Source organism: Mobula hypostoma, chromosome 11 (assembly GCF_963921235.1).
Source record: "Mobula hypostoma chromosome 11, sMobHyp1.1, whole genome shotgun sequence".
In the NCBI taxonomy this organism is placed as follows: Eukaryota; Metazoa; Chordata; class Chondrichthyes; order Myliobatiformes; family Myliobatidae; genus Mobula; species Mobula hypostoma.
The window spans coordinates 103,820,292-103,846,773 of record NC_086107.1 but is presented as its reverse complement, the minus strand read 5'-3'; the positions used below and the strand labels follow the sequence as shown (position 1 = coordinate 103,846,773).

Here is a 26,482-nt window from a genome sequence, read left to right as displayed (position 1 = left end):
GAATTCAAAGCCTGGCTCCTCCTTGATTGTGTTGGCCGCTTTCCCGAGGCGGCGGGAAGTGCGTACGGAGTCAATGGAGGGGAGCCGGTCTGCATGATGGACTGGGCTGCCTTTGGGACGGGGAGATTCTGTTGGCACCTGCTGTCGAGCTCTCCCTCGCATTGGGTGGTCAAGTCACTGTTCCAGAAGGACAAGCGGGGAGGGGACCAGTTAAAGCACGTTGGGTACCAGACAGCAGAGTCACAAGGTCAGGGGAGCACAACCTTTAACCCCTGCCTGCATGCTGGGATCTCCCTCTCCTGGAGCGCCGGTGTCTGACAGGAGTCCATTCTGTGCCCCCTGCTCCTCCTGATGGTGCCAGGCCACCCTGGCACCCTGGCACCCTGGCATGGCTTTGGTCTGGTCCTGGTCAGTCCCAGTCCCAGTCGTTTCCCTTACGGCCTGGCCACCCGTGTCCTGAGGAGATCGGAACCGCTTGTTCCCTCCCCTCTTGTCCTTCTGAAATAGTCACCTGACCACCTGATGCTCGACAGCAGATGCCGACGGAATCACCAGTTCCATACACAGCCCAGTCCATAACTCAAACCGGCTTCCGTCTGCACTTCCCACCGCCTTGGGAATGCAGCCGACATAATCAAGGATTCCACCCATCCTGACCAACCTCTCTTCTCCTGCACAGGAGGTACAAAAATTTGAAAGCACAAGCCACCAGACTCAAGGACAGCTTCTACCCCACTGTTACATAATCTGGTACAGCCCCCTCCTACTCTGAAGATAAACTCTTGACTCTCAATCGCCCTCAGCAAGACAATTGTGTTTTACGTGTCTATTTACTCAGTGGCTGAAACACTGTAGCTCTACATTGATGAGACCCGTCATTAAATTGGGGTCCGCTCCGTCGAGCGTCTTGGCTCCGTCCGCTGTAAGTGGGACTTCCCGGTGGCCAAACATTTCAATTCTGATTCCCATTCCCATTCCAACGTGTCGGTCCACGGCCGCTGCTTATGCCAAGATGAGGCCACCCTCAGAGTGGAGGAGTAACACCTTGTATTCCATTTGGGTGGCCTCCAACCTGATGGCATGAAGATCAATTTCTCCTTCTGATGCTTAAAAAAAACAGTCTCTCCCTCCCCTCTTCCTTCCACCTCTCCGCACCTGCCTATCACCTCCCCCTGGTCCCCTCCTCCTTCCCTTTCTCCTGTGCTCCACTCTCCTCTTCTATCAGATCGCTTTGTCTCCAGCCCTTAACCTTTCCCACCCGCCTGGCTTCATCTATCACCTTCCGGCTAGCTTCCCTCCCCTCTCCCACTACCTCTTTATTCTGGCGTCTTCCCCTTTCCTCTCCAGTCCTGAAGAAGAGTCTCAGCCAGAAATGTCGACCGTTTATTGATTTCCATAGCTGCTGCCTGACCTGCTGAGTTCCTCCTTCATTTTGTGCGTGTTGCTCTGAATTTCCAGCATACACAGACATTCTCGTGTTTATTCTGTATTCTTTCACAAACAAGGGGAAATTTGCAGATGCTGGAAATCCGAGCAACACACACAAAATGCTGGAGGAACTCAGCAGGCCAGGCAGCATCTATGGAAAAGAGTACAGGTCGACGTTTCGGGCCGAGACCCTTCATCAGGACTGCTGAGTTCCTCCGGCATTTTATGCGTGTTGTTCTGCATTCTCTCTACTGCTCTGACGTCCATGTATACAGAATGATCTGTCTGGGTGTCATACAAATGAAAGCCATTGACACATGTGGCAGTAATACATCAGCACTGTGTACACAACTCGTCTTTTGAATGTACACGGTCTTTGTCCCTGGAGAAGGAATCCGGAACGAGTGGGCAGGGGGTTAACGTGAGCGGGGGAAGACTTAAAAGAGACTTGAGGGGCAATTCCTTTTCACAAAGGAAGGTGCATATACAGAACGAGCTGCTGGAGCAACTAGTTGAGTCAGATGCCGTAACGCCTTTGAAGAACAGTGCGTACAAAATGCTGGAGGATCTCAGGAAGTCAGGCGGCATCCATGGAGGGAAATAAACCATCGACGTTTCGGGCCGAGACCCTTGTTGACGGCTCATTTTTCTCCATGGTGGCTGAGTTCCTCCAGCATTTTTATGTGTCTTGCTGGCGATATCCAGCACTTGCAGAATCTCTTGTGCCACCAGTATTTAGAAGATACTTGGATAGCTGGGGAATATTTAGAGGGACGTGGGCTAAATGAGGGCAGGTGGGGCAACCTCATTTGGGTATCTTGGTCAGCATGGGAGGGTTGGGCTGAAGGGCCTGGCTTATTCTACTAATCTAACACCGGTCCACCCCTTCGTGTGGGTGGATAGCAGGGAGACAGTGCTGAGCACAGGCTCCCTCCCCGGAGAGTGGGAGATGATGTTGGAACTACTTCTGGTAACGCATGCAGTGCAAGAAATTTGAATTTATTTTGCAGTCTTCTACAGTGCTCGGTGTTAGCAAATCAGTTTCTTTCCAGTGCGGAACATGACCATTTCCAGATGGAATTGCTCCTTACTATGAATTCAACTAGTGATTTCAATCTGTGCATTCTAAACATGACATGCTACGCACGTTATGACACTTGCTCCTTTCAGAGCACTGTGTAGGGAATTTGTGGGAGTTATCAGGAAGTTGGGGTGGAGATGTGTCTCTACCAAAGGAGGTGTATGGTGCTCCTTCCCTCTGCTAGCCCTCCGCTAGCCTGCAGGTCACCCTCGGACAAGGTGTAGCACCTGCCTAGTGCCTCCCCTCCGATCAGGGTCACGTGAAACCATGGGAGCAGGTGGCGGATGGTCGTATGAGCAGTCGGTGTATATCACAAGTCCTGGTTACGTGATCACTGATGCCAGGCAGACAATGAAGAGTATTGATAATGGCTGGAGTCCCCCATCTTGTAAAGACACCGCACAGAAGAAGGCAATAGCAAACCTGTCAAAAAATTTTGCCAAGAACAATCATGGTCATGGGACCATGTTTTCCCACGATAGGCAATATGGCGCATAGTGATGATGTCATACAACACGACAGATGATGATGATGACTCGGGGGGGGTGGGGGAGTCAGGTTGGTGCTGGAGTGGAAGCCCACACAAGTCAACCTTAGACTTGGCCTTGGAATATTTTGGTCTCCCCCCCCCCAGATCTCCCCAAGCCCAATCCCTGCACTGATCTCACTCCTGAATTCCCCGATCACCCAAGCTCGACCATCCATGTTCCCATCCCCAGCAGCAGGCTTCACTTTGGGCAGCATATTGCCTCCAGTGCCAATTTAGTGTTGCTCAGCTGCTTGGGTTTCTGGACCCACTGGGATCGGCACGGATGGACGCGTGTCTGAGGCAGCCTGTGGTGCACAGCTGCCCCGAGCGTCGAGCCTAAGCTCCAGGCGTTGCAGGAATTTCTAAGCTGTTGATGTGAAATACCTGTGGCTTGGGAGTTGCTCTGCAGTTTGTAGAATAACCCTCGGCATTCCCAGGGCTCACACAGTGAGTCACATCCAATCAACCCAGTTTCCCTTCAGGAAGCACGTGCAGCTGGATCGCAAAACAAGGGAGGTGTGACCATACAATCTATATAAATGAGCTGTAGTGGTCATGGAATCCAGAAACTGGCCCTTCAGCCCCTCTTGTCGATGCAGACCAAGATACCCATCTCATGGTTTTTGGACCTGCTTCCCCTCTCTCCCCTGAGTTGTGTAATTTCTCCAGTTCCACACTTTGTTACTCTCCAGAACGTTACTGACAATCTGATCTTTATCTTTTGTCTTGCAGGAGCACATTATCAGAGATGGCTTCAAAAAGCTGTATCGCTATCACAAAGTATTTCTTGTTTATCTTCAACCTCTTTTTCTTTGTAAGTATCATTCAGGCTTGAGGGGTGGTCTGGCGGGAGCTTTACTCTGTCTAACCTGTACGCTCTGTGCCCTGGGAGTATGTGGGCAATGTTCAAATCGTTCAATTTAATATCAGAGAATGTGTACTGTACACAACCTGAAATTCTTACTCTTCACAGACATCCACGAAACAAGAAACTCCTCAGCGAATGAATAATGGTAACATCAGAACCCAAAAGCCCCCGCCCCACGCACAAGCAGCCGCAGAATAATCGACACGCCCCTCCCACTACTAACGCACCAGCAGAAACACTGACCCCCCCCACTCCCTTCTCCCACCACGCAAGCAATAGCAAAAGCCCCCCAAAAGAGATCCTGAACTAGAGTCCATAACCCAGCCCTTTGGTATCTCCAGCGAGGGAGAGAGAGGTCGCTCGTGCAACAACGAGAGCGGAGACCAGCACCTCGCTGTTCTGATGTCACAATCTTCCGCATCACTTCTCCATGCAGTTCTTTACCCCTGCTTCTCCCTGAGCTGCAAGTGTGTGCCAGGATTGCGATAAAACACCTCTGCTCCATGTTCAACCCTTTTCTTCCATTTCTCCTCCTAACCCATACTCCTGTCCCTGTGAGTTTGTGATGGCACGGTACAGAGCAGGGGTTCCCTGAGGTCCACGGACTCCTTGCTTAATGGCATCAGTCCATGGCATGAAAAAAGGTTGGGAACCCCTGGTATGGCGAGAGCTTCACTCTGAATCCAACTAGGCCTGCCCCTGTCCTGTGGGCATTTGCTGGGACAGTGTAGAGGGAGCTATACTCTCATCTCCACTCACACTGACTACGCCCAGAGACAGGACAGTCCAAATGCAGACCTGAAACGCCGATTGTCCCTCTGCCTCCCCAGATGCTGCCTGACCCCCTGAGTTCCTCCAGCAGTTTTTTTTTTCTGTTTTCACTCCCGATTCTAGCAGCTGCAGGGTTCCGTGTCTCGGCGGTACAGGGACATTGACTGAATCGTGGCAATTTGTTCAGAAGATGGGGAGGTGGCTGGGTAGTTTGGTGTAGATCTGTTGGCCCACCAAAGCTGTTTGAGGCCTGTAGCCAGGTACTGGTGTTTGGGAATCATTCTCCTGCTGTGGTGTAGCTTTGAACTTGACCTTACCAGCTAACAGGGTGTTCCTGAACACCTCAGCTGAACCCATGTAAAGCCAGAAGACACTTACTCTGCTTTAGGCCGCGAGACCGTAATTAACCCTTTGAGTCTGCTCCGCCATTCCATCGTGATTAATTTATTTTCCCTCTCAACCCTATTCTCCTGCCTTCTCCCTGTAACCTCTGATGCCCTGACTAACCAATTTAAAATACCCAATCACTTGGCCTCCACAGCCATCGGTGGCCGTAAATTTCACAGATTCACCACCCTCAGGCTAAAAAAATTCCTCTTCATCTCTAAAGAGATGCTCTTGTTTTCAGAGGCTGTGCCCTCTAGTCCTAGACTCCCCCACTACAGGAAGCATCTTCTCCACGTCCACTCTTATCTAGGCCTTTCAATACTCGGTAGGTTTCCCTCCTGGTTCTTCTAAACTCCAGCGAGTGCAGGCTGTCAAACTTTGGTGTTAAGCGCTGGCACTGGATGTGAAGCAATTGCGAGCTGATCCCTCCTTTTTAACCCTTTGCAGTTCCTGGGCGGAGTGATGTTGGGTTTTGGCCTTTGGATTCTTATTGACAAAACGAGCTTCATTGCAGTGCTGGGTAAGTAGAACGAGCGGCCCGTGTCCCCCGTTGGCCTGAATCCTTCTCACTCTTTCTGTTGGCGTATCTGAGTTGCTGACGTTGTCCTAGATTGGGGTGGCAAGTTTAGAGGGGACCTCAGGAAGAACACCTTTGCACTTAGAGGACGGTGGGGAGCTGGACTTGCTCTCCCTGAGGGGCAGCAGTGGAGACAGGTTCTCTCACAACCCTGAAGGACTTCAATCACCAAGGCATACGACGTGACAGACCAAGTGCTGGCAAGCAAGATTAGTGCTGTGCAAAAGTCTTGGGCAGATATATACAGCTAGGGTGCCTAAGACTTCTGCGGAGTACTGTAGTAATATATATACAACTTAATTGTTGGTGCAGACATGGACCGAAGGCCTGTTCAGGTGCTTTATGAGCCTTGACACCCTCAGCCATCCATGCCAGAGTACTGGCAGGGCTAAGATAATTGGAGAGGGGGGTGGGGTAAGTTTGTTGGCACGTGTGGAATGAGAGCGACTAACCCTGGACAGGTAGGTTTAGACGGTTAGGGATGTCATATACCAGCTCTCTGCCATCATTGGAGTGCCAGATCAGAGAGAATATGTTAAACTTGCAATTGTTCGACCGCAGCTGGTAAATTCCAGCTCCCCCACCACAGGAAGGATGTGACACCACTAAGAGAAGATGCAGAGGGTTTTATCAAGATGCTGAGAATATAAAAGGGAATAGACACAGTTAGCAGTTGATGCAGCAAAGTCACTTCACAGCCAACAATCAGAGTGAGGCTCAGTCAGTCCGAGCCGCGTCCAGTCCCCGTGTGGCGGTGGACCTGTCACCAGGGACCTCTTCATTTCCAAGAATGTGAGAGCGATGCACAGGACCGAGGTGTCGAGGCTCCAGCGGAAGTGCGGGGTTGGATCCACTGAGAGTGCTGGAGATAGCAGAGACTGTGGCACCGGGCAGCACCCTGACTCTAGAAATGGGCTGTGCCTAGAGCCAAGTTACTCGAGTGCGGTTACAACACCGGCATCCAGCCAACACTGTGGAAAATGCCCAGGCTCTTCCTGTTCACAGAAAGCAAGACAGGGGTCAGAGAGGGTGCAGAGGAGATTTGACATTTCCATGTCTTATGAGGAAAGATTGAGCAAGCTAGGGGTTTTTCTCTTTGGAGCAAAGCTGGATGAGAGGTGACTTGACAGAGATGTCTAATACGATAAGAGGCATTGTTAAGGTGGATAGTCAGTGCCTCTTTCCCAGGGCAGCAGTGGCTAATGTGAGGTGACATACTTTTAAGGCGTTTGGAGGAAAGTATAGGGGGCATATCAGAGGTAGGTGTTTTTACCCGGAGAGCGCGGGACACACTAATGAGGGTGGTGGTGGAGACAGACACATTAGGAGGCCTTTAAGAGACTCTTAGATAGGCACAAAGATGAAAGAAAAATGAAGGGTTGTGTGCGAGAGAAGGGTTAAATTGCTCTTGGATTAAGTTAAAGGTGGGCTGAAGGGCCTACACCGTGCTGTTCCATGTACTATGCTTTGTAAATCCAATCTGACTAACCGCCACCCAATCCATCTCCTCTTGACCTTCAGTAAAGTGAAAGGTCATTGTAAGTAACTCGGAAAATGTGTAACTCAGTGGTTGAAGGTTTGAGTTGAGTTGTTCTCCCATCTTGGCAATCCATCTGCAAACGCTTTGTCACCATGTGAGAGAGACATCATCAGATGGAAGTCATCGTTGAATTCAACTGGCATTTACTCCCCAAAGCCCAGCTCACTGATGCCCAGATTGGGTTTTGCCAGGATCTGGTAAAACTGGTCAATGGTCATCAAAGGGGTTGTCCTTTACATAAGAGAAGATGGCTGTGGTTGTTGGAGGCCAATAGTTCCAGCTCTGGGACATCACTGCAGGAGATCCTTGTTCCTCGTCCCAAGCACCTTCAGCTGTTTCATCAATGATCTTCCTTCCATCATACGACCAGAAGCAGGCACGATATTCAATAGCATTTACATTTCCTCATCAAACGAAGCAGCTCAAGCCCACATACAGCAAGGTTTGAGAACATCCAGGCTTGGGCTTGTAAGCCATCGGTCGCACTTGTGCCAGGGAAGTACCAGGCAGTCACCATTTCTGAGAAGGGAGGACCTAACCACCAACTTTCGTCAGACCTCCCACCGTCAATGTCCTGAGGGGGTGAGGAATGGGGTCACCATAGGTCATTGGAGCAGAATTGGGCTATTCGGCCCATCGAGTCTGCTCTACCATTCCATCATGGCTGATTTATTAACCCTCTCAACCCCATTCTCCTGCTTTCTCCCCTTAACCTTTGATGCCCTGACTAATTAGGAACCTATCAACCTCTGCTTTAAGTGTACCCAATTAATTGGCCTCCACAGCTGCCTGTGGCACTGAATTCCACAGATTCACCACTCTCCAGTGTGTGACAGGCTGGCAAGGGTTGGGAGTTTGGTCTGTGGGTCTACGGATTGATCGACCTTTGTATATATAGACCAGAAGACCATAAAGACTTTGAACCAAAATTAGGCCATTCAACCCATCGAGTCTGCTCAGCCATTCCAACATGGCTGATTTATTATCCCTTTCAACCCCACTCTCCTGCCTTCTCCCTGTAACTTTTGATGCCCTGACTAATGGAGAACCTATCAGCCTCCACTTTAAATATTCCCAATGACTTGGTCTCCACAGCCACTTGTGGCAATGAATTCTACAGATTCACCACCATCTGGCCCCAGAAATTCCTCCTCATGTCTGCTGTGGAGGGATGCCCTTGTATTCTGAGGCTGTGCTCTCTAGGCCTAGACTACAGGAAACATCCTCTCCATGCTCACTCTATCTTTGCCTTTCATTGACCCGAATCTCAGTTGGACCAGCCACATCACTTACAGGGGAAGGTGGAGAGCCTGGGTATCGTACAGTGACTGACTTACTTCCTGACACCCCAACGCCTGCCTATCATCTACAAAGCATGAGTCTGGGGTGTTAAGGAATGCGTTCCGGTAGCCTGGGTGCCCGCACCACCAGCGGCTCTCAAGAGGGTTAATCCCATCCAGGACAATCCAGCCCACTTGGCTGACACATCATCAACACCCCTGAGCACTCATCTGTGGCTGCAGAGTGACTTGCCTGGGGTAGTCTGATAGCCACCTTCTACACTTGTGACCTCTACCCCCAAGAAGGATGAGGGTAACGGGGGGGCAGGGGATCACCACTGTCTGCACGACGCCCTCCTGGTCACGCACCGTGGCGACTGGAAATCGTGACCAGCCTTTCTGTATTCTGGGGTCTTGGAACTCCCACCCCAACAGTGTTGTGGGGGATTCCTTCATCGCACGCTCAGCAGCCCCTCAGGGAGGCTCAATACTTCAATAGTTCCATTTAATATCAGAGAATGTATATAGTATACAACCTGAAATTCTTACTCTTCACAGACATCCACAAAAACAGAGGAGTACCCCAAAGAATGAGTGACAGTAAAAACGTTAAAACCCCAAAGGCCCTCCCCAATCCCTCCCTCCCACGCACAAGCAGCAGCAAAGCATCAACTCTCCCCCCTCCTCCTCCCCCCCACTCATTTCAGCAAAAAAAGATCAGAACCCACCACCCACCAAGCAAGCAACAGGCAGACCGTGATCTGCAGCACAGAGAAAACAATTGTTCACCCGACCAACTCAACGTGCACCATCACCTTCCGGAGGCCAGTTAGGGTTGGGCTAGAATGCTGACACCCAGATACAGACACCGAACCATTAAGAAGAAAGGATCACGTACAGGCAGAAGGGAATTGGTTGGATTCAGCATTGTGTTTGGTGCAGAACTCATCACCCAAAGGGTCAGTTCTTATGCCGTGCTCTTCAACATCCTACAGGACGTGGAGTTACTGAAGGAAAGCCTCACTGTGGGAAATGTCCAGCCTTGATCTTATTCAGTGACAGAGGGAATGAGCAGTCAAGTGCCCCATTCTCCATGTAACACTCCTCTGCACCCTCTCCAAAGCCTCCACATCCTTCCTGTAATGGGGTGACCAGAACTGCACACAATGCCCCGAGTGCTAAAAATCTGCCAGCCTCTATCAGAGAAAGTGATCAATGTTATTTTTTTGGTAATTAATGATCCCTGGAGCAGCAGGGAGGGGTGGGCAGGGAGAGTCTAGTCTGGTGAGAGACTCTTGTCCCTTATGGATCAGGTAGGTACTGTGAGTGGGAGTGGTTTTATAAGAGTTCTGAATTGCATTCGTGTGTGTGTGTGTGTGTGTGCATGCGTGTGTTTGTATCTTTGTAGCTGTGTGTGTGTGTTTGTATCTTTGTGTGTGTTTTTATCTTTGTAGCTGTGTGTGTGTGTGTGTTTGTGTTTGTATCTTTGTAGCTGTGTGTGTGTAGCTATTTGTGTGTGTTTGTGTCTTTGTGTGTGTGTTTGTATCTTTGTAGCTGTGTGTGTGTGTGTGTGTGTGTGTGTGTGTGTGCATGTGTGTGTTTGTATCTTTGTGTGTGTGTTTGTATCTTTGTAGCTGTGTGTGTGTGTTTGTATCTTTGTGTGTGTGTTTGTATCTTTGTAGCTGTGTGTGTGTTTGTAGCTATTTGTGTGTGTTTGTATCTTTGTAGCTGTGTGTGTGTGTTTGTATCTTTGTAGCTATATGTGTGTGTTTGTAGCTATTTGTGTGTGTTTGTATCTTTGTGTGTGTGTTTGTATCTTTGTAGCTGTGTGTGTGTGTTTGTATCTTTGTAGCTATATGTGTGTGTTTGTATCTTTGTGTGTGTGTTTGTATCTTTGTAACTGTGTGTGTTTGTATCTTTGTAGCTATATGTGTGTGTTTGTATCTTTGTAGCTGTGTGTGTATTTGTATCTTTGTGTGTGTGTTTGTATCTTTGTAGCACTGTGTGTGTGTGTTTGTATCATTGTAGCTCTGTGCGTGTGTGTATGTGTGTCTATGTGCACGCGTCTGTGAGTATGTGTACGTGTCAGTGCATTTGTCATTATAGGAGGCATAGATGGGATAAAGAGCTGATATTTTTATCCCAGGGTTGAAATGTCTAATGCTACAGCACGGACAAGTTGGGCAAAAGGGCCTTTTCCCATGTTGTACTCACTCTGTGAAGGATCTTTTCCCATGTTGTTCTCACTCTGTGAAGGGTCTTTTCCCATGTTCTCACTCTGTGAAAGATCTTTTCCCATCCTGTTCTCACTCTGTGAAGGATCTTTTCCCATCCTGTTCTCACTCTGTGAAGGATCTTTTCCCATGCTGTTCTCACTCTGTGAAGGATTTTTTCCCATGTTCTCACTCTGTGAAAGATCTTTTCCCATGTTGTTCTCACTCTGTGAAGGATCTTTTCCCATCCTGTTCTCACTCTGTGAAGGATCTTTTCCCATGTTGCTCTCACTCTGTGAAGGATCTTTTCCCATGTTGTTCTCACTCTGTGAAGGATCTTTTCCCATCCTGTTCTCACTCTGTGAAGGATCTTTCCCATGTTGTTCTCACTCTGTGAAGGATCTTTTCCCATGTTGTTCTCACTCTGTGAAGGATCTTTTCCCATCCTGTTCTCACTCTGTGAAGGATCTTTTCCCATCCTGTTCTCACTCTGTGAAGGATCTTTTCCCATGCTGTTCTCACTCTGTGAAGGATTTTTTCCCATGTTCTCACTCTGTGAAAGATCTTTTCCCATGTTGTTCTCACTCTGTGAAGGATCTTTTCCCATCCTGTTCTCACTCTGTGAAGGATCTTTTCCCATGTTGCTCTCACTCTGTGAAGGATCTTTTCCCATGTTGTTCTCACTCTGTGAAGGATCTTTTCCCATGTTGTTCTCACTCTGTGAAGGAGGGTACTCAGAACCCTCAGAAGCCTGAGGTGGTAGTAGAGGAAGTGATAGAGGCATTTAAAAGACTTGTACACAGGTACGTGAATATGCAGAGAATGTGGGGGGGGGGGGACGCGGTGTATGGATGTGGTGTAGACAGAAGGATTAGTTTAGTAACACACACAAAATGCTGGAGGAACTCAGCAGGCCAGGCAGCATCTATGGGAAAAAGCACACGTCAAAGGGTCTTGGCCCGAAATGTCAACTTTTTCCATAGATGCTGCCTGGCCTGCTGAGTTCCTCCAGCATTTTGTGTGTGTTGCTCAGATTTCCAGATTTTCTCTTGTTTAGGATTAGGTTAGTTACTAGTTTAATTAGTTTGGTACAACAATGTGGGGTGAAAGGCCTGTTTCTGTGCTGTACCGTGTTCTCTGCTCTTTGAGAGGTGTGCACGCCTGTGTTTCTGTATGTGAGTGTGTTTGTGGGTGTGTTTTTGTGTGTGTGTGTTTGTGGATGTGTTGTGTGTGTGCGTGTGTGTGTATTTTTTTGTGTGTGCGTGTTTGTCTCTGTGTGTATTTGAGTGTACACGTGTGTGAGCCCATGTATCTGCGTATGCAGCCATGTGACGTTGGCCCATTTTGGTGACCTGCCTGCTGTTCCCCACCAGAAACCGCATCGGTCCCTCTCCACCTCTGGTCGTACTTGTTCTCCGGCCTCGGCATCTTCACCATGATGATGGGGTTCCTCGGGTGCCTCGGTGCGCTGAAGGAAATCAAGTGCATGTTGGGAATTGTAAGTAGGCGCGGCGCTGGCAACCGCCGAGACCAAAGCCTGTTAGCCGGGCCGCACGGCCCTGCAGCCGGCACTGACCGAAGCTTGGCTGGACAGCTCTTCACACGGGTGTTGTGGCAGACTGCCGGCCGGGGACTGAGGTAGTGGTGACCGCCAATGTCACTGACACCTGCAGTCCCAGCTCCTCCCCCTTCATTCCGGGTGTGAATAAAGAGGAGGGACAAAAGCTGATCATATCAGCAAACAACAGATCATAAGGCATCCAGTCAGTGGCCATTTTATGAGGTAGCTCCTGTACCTAATAAAGTGGCCACTAGGTGTATGTTTGTGATCTTCCGCCTCTGTAGCCCATCCACTTCAAGGCTTGACATGCTGTGTGTTCAGAGATGCTCTTCTCGCTGTTGTAATGTGTGATTCTTTGAGTTACTGTCACCTTTCTGTCAGCTTGAACCAGTCTGGCCATTCTCCTCTGACCTCTCTCGTTAACAAAGCGTTTTCACCCTCAGAACCGCCGCTCACTGGATGTTTTTTTTTGTTTTTCACACTGTTCTCTGTAAACTCCAGAGACCGCCGTGGCTGAAACTCCCAGGAGATCAGCAGTTTCTGAGATTCAAATCACCTCATTTGGCACCAACGGTCATCTGACAGTCATAGTCACTTAGATCATGTTTCCTCCCCGTTCTGAGGTTTGGCCTGAACAACAACTGAACCTCCTGACCATGTCTGCATGCTTTTATGCCTTGAGTTGCTGCCGCCAGCTTGGCTGATTAGATATTTGCATTAACGAGGTGTGCAGGCGTACCTGAGAAAGTGGCCACTGGGTGTGGGGACAGAATTTGGCCAGATGCCCCATTGAGTCTGTTCCGCCATTCGATCACGGGCCCAAAACCGGCTCACGATACTCCAAGTGCAGTCTGACCAACGCCTTACGAAGCCTCAGCGTTACATTCTTGCTTTTATATTCTAGTCCCCTGGAAATTCTCTGCTAACAGGGCATTTGCCTTCTTACTACTGAAGTTATCCTTTAGGGAATCCTGTGGTGCACCTCTCTGCACCTCTGATTTCTAAATTCACTCCCAGTTTTGAAAATAATCTTTGCCTTTATTCCTCTCACCGAAGTCCATGACCGTACTGCCACTCCTTTGTCCAATTCTCCTAATCTGTCCAAGTCTTTCTGAAGACTCCCTGCCTCCTCAACGCCACCTGCCCCCTCTCCTAACTTTTGTCGTCTGCTCGCACTCCACTTGTCAGGACAGCTCGAGGCATCCGGTCCACGCGGGTTCAGCCGCGAACACTCCAGTGATTCCCTTCCTGCCCGTGGGAGGAGGGGGAGGGCACGAGAGGGGTGCGGCCCGAACTGGCTCCGCGCAGGTCCCCGTCGCGTCCCTCTGAGTGGGATCTCGCTGTGTACAGAGGCAGCCATGCTTCCTGTGTCACAGCGCTGACGTCGCAGGATGGGGGCGGGCGCCGTGTTGGACGTTGGGGTGTGTGTGGGGGGAATCCAGACACACAGAGAAGGGTCTCTGTGCCACGCGGGGGGGGGGGATGGTTTGGGGGGAGTCCGTCAGAGATTTTGATGCTGGTGTACTCAGGGGACTGCGAGCTGAGGGAAGCAATGGGGTTGATCTGATCAGATGGGGGAGCTGGATGGGGCAGCCGGTAGGGCCCAAAACACAAGAAAGCCTGCAGATGCTGGAAATCCAGATCAACACACACAAAATGTTGGAGGAACTCAGCAGGCCAGGCAGCACCTATGGAAAAGAGTAAACAGTCAACGTTTCTAACGGAGACCCTTCATCAGGACTGGAAAGTCAGAACATGAGGTTGAGGGGGAGGAGGGAGGAAGAAGTACAAGGTGCTGGGTTAAAGGTGAAAGCGGGAGAGGGGAAAGGGTTGAAGTAAAGAGCTGGGAAGTTGATTGGTGAAAGAGATACGGGGCTGGAGAAGGGGGAATCTATAGGAGAGGGTAGAAGAAAGGGAAGGAGGAGGAGCACCTGAGGGAGGTGATGGGCAGGTAAGGAGATAAGGTAGGAGAGGGAAACAGGAATGGGGAACGGTGAAAGAGAAGGTGGGGGCGGGGAGGCAGTTACTGGAAGTTTGAGAAATCGATGTTCCTGCTGTCACTGTCCTTGACTTGCATAATCCAGTTCAAACTTTGGCTTGTTGACTTACTGGTTAAGAAATGTTTGTGGACTGAGGCCCTGCATCAGGAGCTTCAAACTAGAGAATGTTGGAGGCCACCCAGATGGAAGATAAGGTGTTGCTCCTCCAACCTGAGTCCGGCCTTTCCCTGGCCATAGCGGGGGCCCCGGACTGACATGTCGGAATGGGAAATAGAATTGAAGCGAGTGCCCATCAGGAAGTCCCACGTTTTGCGCTGGGTGGGGCGAAGGCGGTCGATGAAGCGGTGGAGCCGCGGCCTCACAACCGCAGAGGCCCGGGTTCGATCCTGACCTCGGCAAACTGGGCCGTCATTGCCGCGTGCAGCAAGGTGCGGTGAAAAACTTTGTTTCCATTGCCGTCCGTACAGGATATTTCATCACGTCAGTGCAGGGAGGTGGGACCGGGGGAAAGAGCAACAACTGAAAGCAGAGTAAAGTGATCCAGTTACAGGGCCACGATGAGGTAGACTTTGAGATCAAGACTCCATCTGTTAGCTCGAGGGGAGCTCTTAAGAGTCTGATAGCACTGGGATAGAAGCTGATGCTGGTACATTTTCTCAGGCTTTTGTACTTTCTGCCCAGTGGGAGGAGGTGCTTTCTATGTGGAGTTTGCACGTTCTCCCTGGAACCCAGGTGCTCTGGTTCCCCTTCCCAAAGATGTACGAGTCAGTATCGTTATAAATTTCCCCTCATGTGGCGGGGGGGGATGCGGAAGTTAATGTGGAAGTGGTTGGATGCAGGTTTCAACATTTAAGATAAATTTGAAAAAGTACTCGGGAGGGGTGTGCTCCAGGTGCAGGTCAATGGGACGATGCAGATTAACAGTTTGGCACAGCCTAGAGGGGCCGAAGGGCCTGTTTCGGAGCTATAGCAGCCTATGACTGTGGGGAGGATGAAAATGTCCTTTGCGTAGGATTGCTGTGATTGGGAGGTTGATGGTCGGGGTAGGGCTGGTGAGGGCTGTCTGATTTGATCGTCGCCTTACCCACGGGGAAAAGGCAGTTCTGGGAGGAGGGCTGAGTGGATGGGTTTGGACTGGGGTTAATGTCGATAATGAAATGCAGAACGGGCAGTTGACATTTCGCGTCAAGACCCTCGAAGACCCCAAACATCAGCAGCTCAGTTCCCTCCACAGCTGCCGCCTGACCCGCTGAGTTCCTCCAGTACCTTCTGCGTTGCTGCAGATTCCAGCATCGGCAGCCTCTCTTGTCGACAGTGTCTTGACCCGAGAGGAAGGAGAGAGTTTCAGCATTCTTGCTGTAATTGTGCGCAACGAGTTTTTAAGGTGGGGAAAACCAACCAACTGCTAAATAAAGAAAGAGAGGACCTTTCAGTAAACATCTGTTCCTCACTCGAGTACCCCAAAGCTTTCAGCCACTCCTGGTTTGAATCTCAAAACAAAACTCTGCAAATTTTTGCATAAAGTTGTTTCTCAGAAATGGGCAAAGTGTCGGGAATGGAGGGAGGGTTGATAGAAGACTCTCTGGCCGCCCCCCCCCCCTCGGCTGAGGCGTAGCGACTGTGTGGAGACAAGTGGCAATGGTAGTTCCCAGTGTGTGGGAGCTGGCAGAACAAAGGGCAGATTCTTCGCAGCCTGGAGCCTGTCGGGAAGGGCATGGGGGTGGGGGTGGGGGGGTCACGCGTCTGCACAGTTAGCTGGAGGCATGTTAAAGGGGACGCAGTATAATCAGAGCCTCTTCTATTTCTGGGAGCTTTTTCCCTCTCTGTCCGACCCCTGCTGCCCTTCTCACTCAGACAGAGGCAGCATGGAATTAGGCCAATTGGCCCGTTAGGTCTTTACTATCCATCCTCACCCCTGTAATAGTACATTAATCATTATTTTAAAATTCCGACGTCACCTCCCCTTAAGTTCCACCATTCACCCCCTCACTACGGGCAATTTACAGCATCCAATTAACCTACCATCAGGGCGTGGGGAAGAAACCAGAGCTCTGAGGGGAAACATGCTGTCGCACGTAGACAGTGCCCGAGGTCAGGACTGAACCAGGATCTCTCCAGGTGTAAAGCATCCGCACCATTGCGCCACTGTTGTCTCGGAACCGTGCATTGGGACTGCGTAATGGGACCGTGTAGAGCAGGGGTTCCCAACTTGGGGTGCATGGTCCCTTTCCTTAATGGTGGGAGTCCATGGCGTAAAAATGGTTGGGGCCCCCGGTGCAGAGGGATCACTGCTCCGTGTCTAACCATTTTGCTGTTGATGGCTTAGTTGCATGATTGCAACACTTACAGGTTTTCAGGGCAGTTAAAAAGGTGGACGGGTATGTTGGCCTTCATTAGTCGGGGATTGAGTTCAAGAGCCACGAGGTAATGTTGCAGCTCTATAAGTCCCTGGTTAGACCACACTTGGAGTATTGCATTCAGTTCTGGTCGCCTCATAATCATCATCATCATCAGGTGCTGTGCCCAGTTTGAGCTTTGACTGCCATGGCCCACACACTCCTGTTTCGGGTCAAGTGGATCAATTCATTGGTATTCATTTCCAGTTCTCTGGCTGCTGTCTCCATCATCATTTGTCTTTGCCTTCCTCTTGCTTTCTTCCCTTCAATCTTTCCCATAATTACCATGCATTTTAATTCCTCTTTCCTAATCACATGTCCAATGAAGTTTCGTTGCCTTTTCATGATCTCATACATTATTTCTCTTTTTGTGTTTGCTCTGTTCATGATGTCCTCGTTAGATATTCGTTTCGTCCATGATATTCTTTGCATCCTCCTCAAAAACCACAACTCTGCTCATTATAGGATGCTTTCTCCCCCCTTTCTCTTGCACGTCGAGTGTTGGCCTTTTATTTTTATTTTCATTTTTTTTCTTTAATTTGGGTTCCTTTTGTGACTGCCTGTGAGGAAGCAAATCTCAAGATTGTATAATTTATACATTTTTTGACAATAAAGGTACTTTGAATCTTGGTGCACACTCTCAACCTGAAGGATCAACTTAATACCTTCTGTCTCCATGTAGACAGCTTGACTCGCTAAGTTTTCCCAGCATTCTCCTTGAGGAGCTCGGGGTGGGGGGGCGGGGTGGCGCCGATTTTTATCTGGATACTTCATGTGTTGGGGTTGGTTGTCAACAGGAAGAGATTCTCCCTCGTTCACACTTGTGCTTTACCCCGGTTTTATTTTGGGCTAAATGATCGAAACAGCTCAAATTACTCATTTCCCCTTTTTCTCAAAAAAATTCTTGCGGCTTTTCAAGAGGTGGCATCTTCTAATTTAATATTGTTTACGCCTGGTTCCTCTTTTTGGCGACGGCTGAAAGATTGGAGGAGGGAGGTCCCGGCAGGTGTTCGATAAAGGTTGCCTATGGGTCAGAGGTCAGAGGTCAGGAATTGATAAAGGCCATAGGCATAGGAGCAGAATTAGGCCATTGAGCCCATCGTGCCTGTCCCGCCCTTCAATCATGGTTGATTTTTCTTCCTCTCAACCTCATTGTCCTGCCTTCTCCTCGTGACCTTTGACTCCCTGACTGATCAAGAACCTATCGACCTCCACTTTAAATATACCCAATGACCTGGCCTCCACAGGTGCCCGTGGCAACGCATTCCACAGGCTCAACACCATCTATGTGGAGGGAGGGTTGGGTTGGGACTTTGGCCTACAAGTCCAGGGATAGACCAGAAGACCATAAGGACCCAGGAACAGAATTAAGCCATTTAACCCTTTGAATCCGCTCCGCCATTCCATCATGACCGATCTATTATCCCTCTCAACCCCATTCTCCTGCCTCCTCTCCGTAACCTTTGATGCCCTGAATCAAGAACCTATCAACTTCCACTTTAAATATACCCAATGATCTGGCCTCCACAGCCATCTGGGACAAAGACTTCCACAGACTGGCTAAAGAAACTCCTCATCTCTGTTCCAAAGTGACATCCTCATATTCTTCAGCTTTGCCCTCTGATGCTAGACTCCCCGACTGCGGGAAGCATCCTCGCCATGTTCACTCCATCTAGGCCTTTCAATGCTTGGTAGTCTTCATTGAGACCTCCTGAACTCCAGACTCCAGTGAGTACAGGCACTGCTACGAGGGACATGGGATATGAGGAAACCTCAGAGATGTGGAGTTGGTGTAGGAAAGCTGAAGGAGGGGTGGGGGAGGTATCAGAGTGGTTCCCTTTCTGTTCGGAGTTGTGGATCAGCAAATGGTGTGAGGGGGTGCAGTTGTAGTGGCCAGCCTCACACACGGTCTGCTTGTGTCGTTCCCAGTACTTCATATTACTTGTGTTCCTGATGGCATTCCAGATCACCATCGGAGTTCTGGTTTACACACAGAGGAAGGTGGTGAGTAGGGGTTATGGATTTCATTGTGGGGAGGTGTGTGGTTCGGGTGGGAATATTGGAGGAAGGAGGAGAAAGGGTGTGGGGAGGGGAGGTGGGAGGTGTGTGTGTGTGTTGGGGGGGGGCGGTTGGTTTGGACAGGAAGGGGTGAGTGGGATGGAGTGAGGGGAGAGGGTGTAATAGGGTAGGGAGGTGGGTGGGAATTTGGGGACAGGAAGATGGTTGGGTGGGGATGTGTGATGAAGTGCCCTCCTTGCCCTAATACCCCAGGATCTTGCCCTTCAATGTTGCCACCGATCTTCCAAGGTCTCCTTTTTCCTGCAGTTTTGATCTGTTTGGCCTCCCTTGAGACTGTGTGCCCCACTTTTGGACCCTTCCCTGTGACTTCACCACTTGCCCCTTCTAATCCCATCTGCCCTCTGAGAGGACCCCCTCTGTCTGGGCTGCTCGCCCCGCTCCCCTCCTCCCCATGGGCATCCACCCCACACCCCCTCCCCAGGCTGGTCTCCTGCCTCCCTCTGCCCCCCCGCCACCCTTGCTCCCTTCTCCTCTCAGCCTCCCTCAGCCACCCTCCGCCCTTCCCATTCACCTCCTCCCCCACGGCCGCTCAGATATCCCATCTCTCTTGGCCATCCCAATCACCTCACCCCATTCCTCCAACCGTCCCCCTCCCCAGCCCCCCACTATCACAGAAGCTCTCTAAAGCCCAGCTCTTTGACTGAGTGATTGGTCAAGTAGAACCGTGACCAGCTCCAGGAACAGACCTTTCGGCCCATTAAGTCTGTGCTGGACACAACGACAAATATCTTCTGTCTGCACGTAATCCATATCCCTCTGTTCCCTGCATATTATGGCATAGAACAGCACAGACCCTTTGCCCATGATGTTAAGCCATAAGACCACAAGATATTGGACCAGAATCAGGCCATTCGGCCTATTGAGTTTGTGCTCCCATTTCCCCATGGCTGATCCAATTTTCCTCTCAGCCCCAATCTCCTGCCTTCTCCCCGTATCCCTTCATGCCCTGAACAATCAACCAAGAATCTATCAACCTTTGCCTTAAGTATATGTAAAGACTTGGCCTTCACAGCTGCCAGTGGCAAAGAATTCCATAGTTTCACCACTCTCTGGCTAAAGGAATTTCTGCTCATCTCCATTCTCAAAGAACACCCCTCTATTCTGAGGCTGGGTCCTCTGGTCTTAGACTCTCCACACATAGACATAGGAAGCATCCTCTCCACACCCGCTCTTATCAAGGCCTTTCACCGTTCAATGAGGTCACCCCTCATTCTTCTGAATTCTAGTCAATGCAGGCTCAGAGCGCTCTTCATATGACAAGCGGGTTCAATCCTGGAATCATTTTCGTGAGCCTCCTTTGAACCCTCTCCAGTGTCAGCATTTCCTTTCTGAGATAAGGGGCCCCACAGTGCTCCAAGTGAGGCCTCACCAGTGCTTTATATTGTGCCAGCCTTTAAACCTACTCCAAGAGGGGTTCCCATCCTGGGGTCTGAGGACCCCTTGCTTAATGGCATTGGTGCAGGTCATAAAAAAGGTTGGGGACCCCTGATCTAGCCCTTTCCTCCCACAAAGCACATCATCCTCCATTTTTCTTTCATCCGTCGGCCTGTCTAAGAGTCTTTTAAATGTCCCAAGTGTATCTGCCACTGCTACTGCACCCAGAAGGGTGATCCAAGTATTTACTACTGCACCCAGAAGGGTGATCCAAGTATTTACTACTCTCCGTGCCAAAATCCTACTCAGAACTTCCCCCTGCTCATCTTGAAAGGACATCCTCTAGAACTGGCCATTGTTAGCCTGGGGAGAAAGGTACCGGCTGTCCACTCTGTCTGTGCTTCTTATACACTTCGATCAATCACCTTTCAATCTCCTCTGCAAAATCCCAGCTCATACCAAGGACCCCTTCCTTGATTCCTGACATTCTTGGCTGTACAGCCTCTTAAACGCGACAGTTGTATTTTCCCCTGGCAGCTCACTCTAAGCACTGTGTTAAAAAGTAACTTTGCCCCACACATCTTTAAAACCTTCCCCCTCTCGCCGTAAAGCTATTCCCCCGGTACTCGACAATTCAACCCCGTTTCACCTCCCCTCGAGGCTCCCTCTGACGGCCATGAAACGTGGGAGATCTGTCCGAGGTAAAGGGGTGGATGAAATGGACGTGGGTGTGAAGTTCTGGGGCCTCTGGGATTACTCCAGCTCAGCTGAGCCTGTTTTCCATCTTCCTCGTCCTCACTCAGATTGAGAGGAAGCTAAGTTTCGCAGTGAAAGACCTGATTACGAAGTACAACCGGAATGACAAACAGTTTCAGAACCTGGAGGACAGTTGGGATTATATCCAGCTCAAGGTGAGAGGAGAATTCAAACGCTGTGGCTAACACAAGGGCTTTGGATATAAGTACAGAAGGATATCGGGGCCAGGTTTCTCAGTCGGAGATGGGTATGTGCGTCAGGGGTGGTGGTTGGCATCAAAATAGATCTGTTATCAAAGTACGTATATGTCACCTTGAGACTCATTTACAGGGAAATAAAGAAGTACGATAGAACTTATGAAAAACTATATCTATATGGGGCAGCGTGGTTGGGTAGCGGTTAGCACAACGCTTTACAGTTCCAGGGACCTCCCCGTGACCGTGAGGAGTGGCGGGGGGGGCGGAGTTGCTGGGTGGGGTGGCTCAGGGCCAACTCTGCACTGTATGTCATTCATTTTCGTTTTTAAATCTTTTTATTAATTATTGTTGAAGATCAACAACAAAAAAATACATTAAAATAATCAAGTCAACATATCAATATGTATAATAAGAGTTAAACTATCACCAAGCTAAACATTATATCAATAATATAATAAAAAAAAGTTAAAGCTTTTTTTTGGAAAAAAGAAAGAAGGGAAAAAGAACCCCTACTAACAAAAAAAAACGAGGAAAAAAAAAACCCATTTGGAGCACAAACCCAGAGCTATACGCCGTACAAGCTTCCATAGCACTCTATGTCAATAAACAAACGCACAAAGACGGGCAATCAACCAATGTGCAAAAGAAGACGAGCTGTGCAAATACAAAAATAAATAACACCGAGAACATGAGTTGTAGAGGCCGCGAAAGTGAGTCTGTAGGTTGTGGAACCAGTTCAGAGTTGAGGTCGCGTGAAGTTATCCATGCTGGTTCAGGAGCCTGGTGGGTGTAGGGTCATAATAGTTTCTGAGCCTGGTGGTGTGGGTCCAATGGTGGTAGAGAGAAGAGAGGCCTGACTGAGGCAGAATCATTAGGGATACTCAAGAGAGATTTAGGTGAAAGGAAACTGGAGGGCTATGTGGGAGGGAAGGGTTGGATCGATCTTAGACCCTGCACAGATCAGGAGCAGATGGTTTCTGATTACAGTGGCACTGCTCAGCTGAGCTCTGAAGTCGCATACACTTTAACCTTTGATTTGTGAATGGAAACTGAAACCAGATGAATAGAGGGAGCCGCAGGCCGCCTGTACCATGGTCCCTTCGTATCTGATCTTACACCAATGTAATATTTATGAATGGCTGATCTCGTTCCCTCATTATAACGCTAATGGTTGCCGGGTAACGTAGTTAAAGGACTCAGGTGGTTTGTTACCGTGGCAACAGCGAATCACCTTGGTCGGAAGACGTTCACCCCAGCAATTCCAGTCAGAGTCAAACATCAAGTATGGGGCATGAACATCAATGGCGCAAACATCAAAATCTCAAACTTTCAGTAATTGCCCCTCCCCCCTCACCGTTCCCCCAGTACCTGCTTCCCTCTCTCACCTTGTTTCCTTACCTGCCCATCAGCTCCCTCTGGGTGCTCCTCCCCCTTCCTTTTCTTCCACAGTCTTCTACCCTCTCCTATCAAATTCCCCCTCCTCCAGCCCTGTTATCTCTCTCACTTACCAACTTCCCAGCTCTTTACCTCACCCCTCCCCCTCTCCCAGATTCACCCATCACCTGCCACCTTGTCCTTCTTCCCCACCATTCCCCCCCCCCACCCCCACCTTCTTGTTCTGACTTTCCAGTCGCGATGAAGGGTCTGGGCCTGAACTGGCGACTGTTTACTGCTTTCCGCAGATGCTGCCTGGCCTGCTGAGTTCCCCCAGCGTGCTGTGCGTGTTGATTAGGTGCGGGGTCAAAGTCGGGTTTATCGTCATCTGCACAAACACGTGTACAGGTGCAATGAAAAGCTTCCTTGTGGTGGCGTCACGGGCACATTGCGACATTTAATTTGCATTTGCAAGAAATAATCTAAACATGAGTAATGCACAACATTTTTACAAGCACGAAAACAGAATTGGCTTTATCATCACTGACATATGTCGTGAAGATTATTGTTTGTGGCAGCAGTACAGTGCATAACATTAAAAAATATTATCGGTTACAATAAGAAATAGATTAAAAAATAAATGTGCAGTGCAAAAAGAGAGGGAAATAGTGAGGTAATGTTCATGGATGTTCAGAAATCCGGTGGTGGAGGGGGAGAAGCTGTCGCTAAAATACTGAGTGTACATCTTCAGGTTCCTGTGCTTCCTTCCTGATGGTGGGAAAGAGAAGAGGGCTTGAGTTGGATGTGAGGGTCCTTCACGAAGGATACCACCTCTTGCGGCATCACCTTTTAAAGACGGTTAAATATGGAGGTTATGAGCAAAGAGAAGCTGGCTGGAGTCACTAAGCACTTTAGTGTATTAGGTGCATCAAAAACCTACAAAAATCAGTGAAAGGAAATATGCCAATATTTAAACAAAAATTCTAGAAGAGAACACACTGAAAACTCCAACTTTTTTCATGTCCAGTGTGACCCTCTAGCAGCCCCTATCTCTCTCCCCTACTGAAGGTGATCAGCTCCTTTTTTTTTAACTGTAGGACATACCAACAATGTTAACTTAAGACTACACGTGAATCAGAATACGATGCAGCCCGCAATGTACTTACGATCATATTGCAAAATAAACAGGAGTATCTACCTTAAATACAAACAGCATAAAGTAAAGGCATCCGTTAGTCTTGCGAGACCATGGATCTGCGCCTGGAAAGTCTTCACTCTCCAGGGCGCAGGCCTGGGCAAGGTTGTATGGAAGACCGGCAAAATAAACAGGAGTATCTACCTTAAATACAAACAGCATAAAGTAAAGGCATCCGTTAGTCTTGCGAGACCATGGATCTGCGCCTGGAAAGTCTTCACTCTCCAGGGCGCAGGCCTGGGCAAGTCTCCCCTCTCCACAACACTGATGTTGTCCAAGGGAAGGGCATTAGGACCCATACAGCTTGGCACCAGTGTGGTCGCAGAGCAATGTGTGATTAAGTGCCTTGCTCAAGGACACAACAAGTTCCCTCGGCTGGGGATCGAACTCACGACCTTCAGATTGCTAGTCGAATACCTTAACCACTTGGCCACGTGCCCACTGACAGCATATACACATTTATACATCCCCATTACTAAAGAAATTGAATATTTTGCCGTGTTTGGCGGGAAAGGCACCAAAAAGCCAACCCGAGCGCATCAGCTCGGTTTAGGGCCCGTTATGGCAACATACCAGGAAGACGTTGCGCTCAGCAGAAGGACAAGCCGATGTTTGTGAGTGAATGAGCGTGTGTAGGCAGTGTCTTGACCAAGTGCTCTCCATCACAGGTAGGTAGTGCCCGTGATGGAGCTGGGAGTCTTCCACTCCCGGCACTGACACGACCACTCAGAATGCTCTCCACAGTACATCTGTAGAGTCTCTGATGACGTACCAGATCTCCTCAAAACCCTAATGAAGTAATGTGTGTGTGTGTGTGTGTGAAACACAGTCCATTTTAGTGAAAAGTGATTTAAGTGTGTTGCTAAACCCTGGCGATTAGGGTTGTGCGGATTGGTTCAGGAAGCTAATGACTGAAGGAAAGGGCGCACAGTAGCGCAGTGGTTAGCGTGGAACTTTTACAGCGCCAGCGACGGGGGTTCGATTCCCACTGCTGACTGTAAGGAGTTCACACATCCCCCCGTGACTGTGTGAGATTCATCCAGCATTCCAAAGACGTGCGGGTTAGGGTTAGTAAGTTCTGGGCGTGCTACGTTGGCGCAGGAAACGTGGCGACACTTGCGGGCTGCCCAAGCACATCCTCGGACTGTGTTAGTCGTTGACGCAAGTGACGCGTTTCACTGTTGGTTTCGATGTAACTGTAGAGGCAGGTTCGATTTTGTCATTTAAAAAAAATTGGATAGGTATGTGGACAGGAAAGGAATGGAGGGTGAATGGCAGCGCCACCCTCTGGCCAATCTCTCCCCTACAGGCCGGATCAGAATTACTGACATTCAGATTAAGATCCAAATTTTTTTTTAACACACCTACATCGAAACATACAGTTGGTCGTTTGTGTTAACAGCCAACATTACTAAGGACATGCTGGAGGCAGACCGCAAGTGTCACTATGTATTCCAGCTCCGAAATATGGTGCCTACAATGCTCAGCAGGACAACGCAACCAGCATCAACAACAGCAGTCAGCTGGGGTGATATACTGCGTCCGGTGCTCCCGATGTGGCCTTTTATATATTGGCGAGACCCGACGCAGACTGGGAGACCGCTTTGCTGAACACCTACACCCTGTCCGCCAGAGAAAGCAGGATCTCCCAATGGCCACAGATTTTAACTCCACATCCCATTCCCATTCTGACATGTCTATCCACGGCCTCCTCTACTGTAAAGATGAAGCCACACTCAGGTTGGAGGAACAACACCTTATATTCCGTCTGGGTAGCCTCCAACCTGATGGCATGAACATCGACTTCTCTAACTTCCGCTAATGCCCCACCTCCCCCTCATACCCCATCTGTTACTTATTTTTATACACACATTCTTTCTCTCACTCTCCTTTTTCTTCCTCTGTCCCCCTGAATATACCTCTTGCCCATCCTCTGGGTCCCCCCCCACCCCCCGTCTTTCTTCCCGGACCTCCTGTCCCATGATCCTCTCATATCCCCTTTGCCAATCACCTGTCCAGCTCTTGGCTCCATCCCTCCCCCTCCTGTCTTCTCCTATCATTTTGGATCTCCCCCTCCCCCTCCCACTTTCAAATCTCTTACTCACTCTTCCTTCAGTTAGTCCTGACGAAGGGTCTCGGCCTGAAACGTCGACTGCACCTCTTCCTAGAGATGCTGCCTGGCCTGCTGCATTCACCAGCAACTTTGATGTGTGTTGCTTGAATTTCCAGCATCTGCAGAATTCCTGTTGTCAACAACGGCAGAATTGAATTGACTTTATTACAGACATCCTTCACATACATGAGGAGTAAAAATTGTTTACGTTATGTCTCTGTCTAAATGTGCACTCTGCAATTTATAGTAATTGGTAATAAATAGTATGTACGACAGGACAGTCAGTATAACATAGAAATACAATTGTATCAGCATGAATTAATCAGTCTGATTGCTTGGTGGAAGAAGCTGTCCCGGAGCCTGTTGGTCCTGGCTTTTATGCTGCGGTACCGTTTTCCGGATAGTAGCAGCTGGAATAGTCTGTGGTTGGGGTGACTCGGGTCCCCAATGATCCTTCGGGCCCTTTTTACACACCTCTCTTTGTAAACGTCCTGAATAGTGGGAAGTCTACAGATGCACTGGGCTGTCCGCACCACTCTCTGCAGAGTCCTGCGATTGAGGGAAGTACAGTTCCTATACCAGGCAGTGACGCAGCCAGTCAGGATGCTCTCAATTGTGCCCCTGTAGAAACTCCTTAGGATTTGGGGACTCATGCCAAACTTCTTCAACCGTCTGAGGTGAAAGGTGCTGTTGTGCTTTTTTCACCACACAGCCGGTATGTACAGGCCACGTGAGATCCTCGGTGATGTGCTGTGAAGTTTGT

General features: G+C 49.4%; 1 protein-coding gene across 4 annotated transcripts in view; it reads left to right on the top strand.

Annotated features, from left to right (window-relative positions):
• LOC134354044 (leukocyte antigen CD37-like) overlaps positions 1-26,482 on the top strand; it is a 93,136-nt gene that overhangs the window by 40,421 nt on the left and 26,233 nt on the right. For all 4 annotated transcript variants that reach the window (XM_063062741.1, XM_063062744.1, XM_063062742.1 and 1 more), the window contains exons 2-6: positions 3,771-3,852; positions 5,512-5,584; positions 12,048-12,172; positions 18,561-18,635; positions 20,888-20,995. In XM_063062741.1, the coding sequence (XP_062918811.1) occupies positions 3,771-3,852; positions 5,512-5,584; positions 12,048-12,172; positions 18,561-18,635; positions 20,888-20,995 (463 nt within the window). The remainder of the gene's footprint in view (positions 1-3,770; positions 3,853-5,511; positions 5,585-12,047; positions 12,173-18,560; positions 18,636-20,887; positions 20,996-26,482) is intronic.